This window comes from Alosa sapidissima, chromosome 17 (genome assembly GCF_018492685.1).
Source record: "Alosa sapidissima isolate fAloSap1 chromosome 17, fAloSap1.pri, whole genome shotgun sequence".
Classification (NCBI taxonomy): domain Eukaryota; kingdom Metazoa; phylum Chordata; class Actinopteri; order Clupeiformes; family Clupeidae; genus Alosa; species Alosa sapidissima.
The window spans coordinates 9,063,708-9,071,207 of record NC_055973.1 but is presented as its reverse complement, the minus strand read 5'-3'; the positions used below and the strand labels follow the sequence as shown (position 1 = coordinate 9,071,207).

Genomic DNA, 7,500 nt, shown 5'->3' with positions numbered 1-7,500 from the left:
CACCTTCCTTGTTGTTCACCGTCACAGGACCGTCGTTATCCTGTTAAGCCCGCCTTAAGACTCTCTAACAAAATAGAGCGCTGTGATTGGATGAAGTCCACGGCGTCAGCCAATAGAAATCCCTATGGTTTGATACTAGACGTACAGGCTGAGCAAATTAATTTGCCGCCGCTAGGGTGCGTCTAGATTTCTAGGCTAACAAAATCACCCATTGTTTTAAGTCAAGTCATGCCATGTTATGTTAGCATTTTTAATGATTTTGATGCCATTTCACGGCTTCAACTGAAAATAATGTTCTTCACTCAAATAGAGGCATTATAATATAATAAAATAAAGTGTCTAGGGTTGCATAGCTACATATTATTTTCTGACTTAAGTTACTCAAATTAAATTACTTAATTTAGAATTTCCACTGCAGTAAATTAACAATAATAAGAGATATAAGAGATATGAATCAGAAACTCAAAACTCCTTAATGGCTGTGGTCATTATCCATTTTCAGTAGTTGTTATTAACAATATATCATCCCTCTGAAAGTTGCGATGGCCCATTTACTTCAATGGGACTTTCTATAGCATTCTGAGGAGACGTAATAAACTAAATCTCTTGTTATTTGCTCTACATTGCCCCTCACCCAACCACCCACACACACACTTACACACTCACACACACACACTCACACATACGTCTGTATGTTGGTCTCAGTTCATTTCAGTGCTATAATAAGCCTTTTACATGACCAAATAGGTAAAACTGGTCTTTTTCTTGCCTCTCTTTCTTTCTCTTTCTCTATCAATTTCCCTTTCTTCCTTTCTCCCTCACTTATTCCTCCCTCTCCCTCTCAGACTTCTTCAGCTCCAGAGGTCTGTGTTGTCTCCAGATTCGGACGTGCCTGACGAGCTCTTGTATGGTCGGGCCGGCTACCTCTTCGCCCTGCTCTACGTCAACAAGGAGATTGGCCCTGATACCGTCGACGAGGCCACCATCACCAAGGTGAGTGCCGTTGCCCACACTGGGTCAAAAAGCACACATGACCCAAATATGCATCACACTCTGAACTCACTATGAAGTCTGCCAGCAACCTCTAACCTAATTGTGTGTGTGTGTGTGTAAAGTAGGGATGGGCATAATTAATCGACGATCGATAGTTGATCATTAAGAATTTCGTCGATCACGTTAATTTGTTGTCAATTAAACTTATGCAGATTGCGTTACATAGTGCGTCTTGAAGCAAATAAATGAATCCTTGTGTGGCAGCAATTAAACATTATACCACCTGGGGATAATATTTGACGTTATAGGCTACTCCGTTACCTACGAGTTTCCGTTTTGATTTATGAAGAGTTCACGGTGAAGTGTGGCGTGGGACCATTATCGTTTAAAAAACGATAACGTTAGTTCACTGTAAACACTGTGATGTAATAATTGCCTACCAGTAGGGCTATCAGTGCACAATAGAAGACATTGTTTCGATTTGACTCAATGAAATAAGAGCTCTTAATATTTTATATTGTTGGTTGGTTTAATACCTTGTTGTCAATGAAAAGTCGTTGTCCTACACCATGGGTCTCCAACACGTCGCTCTCAAGCTCAGTCGCTTGCCGTCCCCTTCTGAGCTTGCAGGCTGAAGCAGTAGGCCTAGGCTACTACATTTACATGTAAACATAATTGGGGGTTTGCACGGCGTGTCATCAGATCTGGACGTCGCCATATTGGAGATACTCGCCTCATTAGAAAGCATTAGGCACTGAAGTAAATCCCTAACATCGTCAAGGACAATGGTTAATTATTGCCGTGTTTAGGTTGTGCTAATAGGTCAGACTGAGAAAAACATTTGGTGTAGGTATCGACTTCCAAAAGTTATTAAAAAACCAGGAAGAAAGGAGAATAATGCCAGAAGTTATCAAGGGAAGGGGGGCGCTTGTGGTTGAACTTGGTACTTCGCTTCCCTCACCCAACTCATATGGATCTGCGCTGCCAATAAACTGTAATTTCTCAAAATATCGCGCCTTTTCTTGTGGTCTAAGTCCTGCCCTGTATGCCTTGGCATCTTAGATGCATTTTGATGAGCTTTTCCGTTGTTTAGACACGGCTACAATCACGTAACACATCCAAAGTGCATAATACTCCATTGTAGTTCATTCACCGAGTATCGCCAATATGCCCGCGCGTGCTGTGTTACCATGGTTACCAGCCAGAACGTGACATCCGTGCAAACCCCTAATTGTTGCCGCGACTGGAGGCATTCCAGCCTACGAAAATCATGTGTAAATCATGCAATTCAAACTCAATTTAGGCTACTTGGCTACGCAATAAGGTTTACATTACAGCACAGGGCACATTTTGAATGAATGAAAGCGGCTGCCTTGTCTCAATAAACAGCAGGTGAAAATCTCGACTCTTTCAACTACATGGCATGTAATAGTGAGCCATCAAATACCTCCCAGATTTCAGTGCTTATCAGTCCCAAAATTGTAGCCTGGCGAGCCAGACCCACATTAAAATGTAGGGTCTGGGCACTCACCGTTCGCAGTGCTCAGTCCGAGGGGCGGGATAATCAGTTGTCTTTCAAATTCCCTCTGCACGCAATAAGACGCAATAGGATATTTGTTTTTAAGTAGCAGGGAATTCAAGCCAAACCGTTGCAACTCTGCCATCAATCATTATGTTAAGCCCACCAAACGACTCTATACACAATTTCAATGTCCTGATTAAGTTTCGATTTCTGGAGCTCACAAGCCAACGGAGAGTTGCTAGACTAGCCCTGGCAGCAAATATAATTTACTGCCGCTAGGGGCGCGTCTAGATTTCTAGGCTACCAAAATTGAGCAATATAATCAAACTGTCCAAAAGTAAATTAAATCCCAAACCAAACGGAAAATTTTCTGCTTTTGATAGTGGTATGCGCTCCAAACGAAACGCATGTCTCAAAATAAAACGCACATAGAAATAAAGGCCTGCTCTATATAGCCTACGTCTGCCCCAAATAAAGCCCTGTGCTTTGCGCAGCCTAAGTAAATAAAAAAACCCAGTCATAATTTGAGGATTTACGGCAGTTATTTTTTATGAGGCTTTGTTAAATAGCCTCATTAATTGTTATAGGTTAATCTCTCACCCTCTTTCTCGACTCCGTGCCTTGGATAGTTTTGAGTTACATTTTGACAAAACCTGTCAGATCTAAGCATTATTATGTTTTTGGTTAAGTTACTGTTTAACATGATTCTATTTAATATTATTTTGGAACAAACGAGGGTCTCTGTTTAATCTGAGCGCATAATATCTTCAAGTTTAGCCTAACCGAACATCCAGTTTAACTGCCAAAAGTTATTCTTCTTGTGATAAATATCGAGGAAAAACACGCTGTATTTTTGTATTTTCATTGCGTTTTTAAATTTATAAAAAGTTAAATAAATAATGAATTTTAATATAGGCCTAGAAATATTAATGATTAATCGATAGTCGATCGTTAATTGAATTGAATTATCGAGGCAAGACAAATATTGTGTTTCAGCGGGGTGTGTGTGTGTGTGTTTCAGCGGTGTGTGTGAAACCCAGCTACTCAGATGTACTATTAGACCAGCACTGACAGCAAGTGGCGTCTGTCTATATTTGATACAGCTCATCGATTTGTGTGCTTTTGCTATCTTCTCTATTATAGATAGAGCAGTGAGTAGGCAGTTAGGCAGAGGAGCACCAACACACACACACACACACACACACACACACACACACACACACACACACACACAAACAAAATGGATTTATTTTAAATTAATTGTGAAAGTGGTGTCGGGTGAAATACAAGTGACTCTGGGCCGGATGTACAGAGAAAGCGCTAATACCGAGTTTTTCTGTGCACAGAAAGCGAACGCTGTGCGAGGAATTTAATAAGCTGTCACTTCATTACGTAAACAGCGCTCATCACCGTCTGTCCCCGCCCCCTCTACAACGCTAATTGCGTGCCCACAGCTGAACCACAAGCGCAGTTGAATAGAGTTACCCAATTGCGACATTAAAAATAATCAAACTTTAGCGATCATACATGATATGATCTGAGTTGTATGTGCGTGCGCATGCACTCACATGCCTCCTGATGGCTTTAGTGGACACAAGTTCACAGTTTATGTAATGTCATCACTGCCCTCATCATTTGGGTGTTCTCTCAACCACTGCATAATTCTTGTGTGTGTGTGTGTGTGTGTGTGTGTGTGTGTGTGTGTGTGTGTGTGTGTGTGTGTGTGTGTGTGTGTGTGTGTGTGTGTGTGTGTGTGTGCGCATACATGGTTGTCAGAGGCGATTGCTCTAAGACTAGTACAGGGGAAGCTCAGCCTTCTTTCAAAATATCATGGACATTTGCATCAAATACTACTGTATTACATTAGCCTACTATTCCAACTAGAACATGCTAAAAACGTGTTCAACTTCATGGTTAGTTCGTTCAGCAATAAGGTTTTGCCTGGCATTTATCGTGACTTCCCGCCCCTAATACATTGCTGTGACGACATGATCCATCGAAAACCCCATAGATGCTCGGCTTCGCTGGACTTTCAATGGCACTACAGAGTGGGTGGATCTCAGTGCAGAAAACGACCCAAAATCGTCATTTCCAGGGAAGCTTTGAGGATTCGTCATTGTGGCTGGACTTTTTGATTGACAGCATATTTCAAGTTCAGGGATGCTTTGCCGTGTTGGCAGGTGAAGTCGAGAGGCAAACTGCAGCTGAAATTCTCATACTGTATATTTGTGAACAATACAGACGGATTCTATTTGAACAATCAAAGAACAATATAGCACCTTAATAATATTAATTTAATAATTGACCATTTTTATCAGTGTCTATTCCAAAGAGCAGCAACTGCCACTGATGGTTGTTTATTTTTGTGATTGTATGTATGGTTGTCTATAGTGTTTTGTGTGTTTATATGCTTGCATGAGAGTGATTGTATTCAGGTTGTGTGTCTGTGTGTGTGTGTGTGTGTGTGTGTGTGTGTGTGTGTGTGTGTGTGTGCGCGCGCGCGACTGCATGCATGCTGAGAGAAATCTGTGTGTGTGTGTGTGTGTGTGTGTGTATTTGCTTGTGTGTAGGAGGGGGATGGGCAGTGATCAAACATCAGACAAATTGAAACATAGAAAACATTCCTACTACTGTGTGTGTGTGTGTGTGTGTGACTATAAATGTTGTACTTAATGTCAGTCTGTTGTGGCAATGGTGTACATGGAATGTACAATGGCAGTAGTGTTTAGGTCCCCGTAGTGTGATATTTTGCTCAAAGGAAATGGTGAAGAGTGGCACACTTCTTGCCATAACACACACTTATGCTATGAGAGAGAGAGAGAGAGAGAGAGAGAGAGAGACTCCTTCTGTCCAGTTGTTGCGCTGCAGGGCTCTCAGTCTCCCCTCCTGTTCCTCCGTCTTGCTGCTATTTATAACCCTGGGTCCACCAAACACACTGTACAACCTAATGAGAGAGAGAGGGAGTCAAAGAGAAAGGAGGCGATAATGATGGAGAGAGAGAGAGGGGGGGTTTAAGAAAGAGATAATGGGAGGGAGGTAGAGAGACAGAAAGAGAGGTGAGGGGGAGATGGTGCTCTCTAGCCTGAGTGGTCATTTAATCTGAATCAATATCTGAGGTAATAAACACATTCTCTTGTGTCCAGTCACGTTGTCATTAGGCTCCCAAAGGAAAAACGTGCACACACGTACGTACACACACACATAAATGCAGGTAGACACACACACAGAGAGACACATAAATGCAGGCAAGCAGACACACACACACACACACACCACAGTTTGTCACAGGCATAGCCCTCTGGGTACGCCACCCACACACTCTGGCATAACACACCCACACAGTGACTGACTGTTGTTGTGTGCTGAAGGAAACTAGGACTGCGGACTGTGTCAGCATGTCGCACAAGAGATGGGAAGATTTCTGTTCACATTAGAGTTCAGAATTACATGGGAAGTGCGATTCATGCCAAGATTCATGATGGTGATGTAGAAGATTCTCACAATGAGCGTTTAGATCCACACCATTTTTTTTTTCTACATTCTTCCCCTCTCTGTCTCCATTGTTCCCCCTTTTCCCACAATCTCTCTTTTTTCTTCTCTGTAGTCATGACTATTAGTGACATGACAGTTAGTGTCCATGATTGATTCTACATCTCTCTTTTTTGTGTGTGTGTGTGTGTGTGTGGACCTCTGCTAGCACAGCTAGCCAGCGACAGCCTCCTCCCTCAGCAAAATGCGTGCAGGAAATGGCTGAACTAGAATTCCAAGCAACTGAGCATTTTCATTATTTGATAACCCCCGGGGCACACAAACACTCCAGTCGCTTTAGTTGACCGATGGAACGATTAACTGCACTGTAAATGCCCCCCCGTAAACCCCCTCCAATCTTCAATGTGTTGCGTTTATGTTTTTCCAACAAGTGTTAATGAATGATTAACAGGAGGTTGTGTCCCCTGTGTAGCAAAAAGTACACTTCAAGAAGTAATGTAGGCTACTAAGAAAGACTTGTTGGCGTGCGGTGTTTAGCGCCAGCTCCAGCCAGTCCATTCTCCTGCGTCAGCAGACCTCTCCACCTCCCGCCACTCCCTTCCCCTCTCTCTGGAGTCTGAGCTCACCAACACCCACATGAAGAATAACCCTCAGCTTCACACACCTCACCCAGGACCTCTTCATCACTGCTGGGAAGATGTCTGTGTGTGTGTGTGTGTGTGTGTGTGTCTCTCTCTCTCTCAGGGAAATTCATGTATTCTAAATGAGCGTCTCTCTCTCTCTCTCTCTCTCTCTCTCTCTGTGTTTGTGCTTGTGAGTGTGTGTGTGTGCGAGAGAGGGAGAGCTTTTAGTGCAAACCTGTAGCAACCACTCTCTCTGTTTCTCATCCCCTCTGCCTCTTCATCGCTGTCCCTCTCTTCAGTACTATGGGGCCTATCATATATGGATTTTTTACATTTGTAATACATTTTGATACATTTTTGAGATCAAATAAAAGAATAAAAGTCTATCTAGTATAGAATCAAAGCGATCTGTTAACTATGTGGAGAATCAAAGCAAATAGAATCAAAGCGATCTGTTAACTATGTGGAGAATCAGATGTTTATCAATCAGAGCTTGTGAGTGTAGTACAGAGTGATGTAGCACAGTGGGGAAGTTGGGTAAGACACCAGAGGTGCGTTCAAATTTGCAAACCTAGGCAAACGTTTGCAAACAGTTTTCCATTAGCCTTGTGTTTTCGGGGAACGTTTGCAAACAATCGCAAACAGTCTGAGGAGGTAGTTCTCCACGAACATACAGTGGAACTGGACATGAGTTTGACGAAGGCAACAATGCAATTACCGTTACAATGGAATGTTAACATCAAATCGTTCAAATGTAACTGTTCAAAGAAAACATTGTTCACCACGAACATTCGCCACTGTTTGCCGAATTTGAACGCACCTCAGATCTGGCGTATGCTGCTCCATGTAGTTCTCCCATCCCATGTACCTGTG

General features: G+C 42.6%; 1 protein-coding gene across 1 annotated transcript in view; it reads left to right on the top strand.

Moving 5' to 3' along the window:
• lancl2 (LanC lantibiotic synthetase component C-like 2 (bacterial)) overlaps positions 1 to 7,500 on the top strand; it is a 41,258-nt gene that overhangs the window by 16,421 nt on the left and 17,337 nt on the right. The window contains exon 4 of the mRNA XM_042068827.1: positions 846 to 1,002. Within this exon, the coding sequence (XP_041924761.1) occupies positions 846 to 1,002 (157 nt within the window). The remainder of the gene's footprint in view (positions 1 to 845; positions 1,003 to 7,500) is intronic.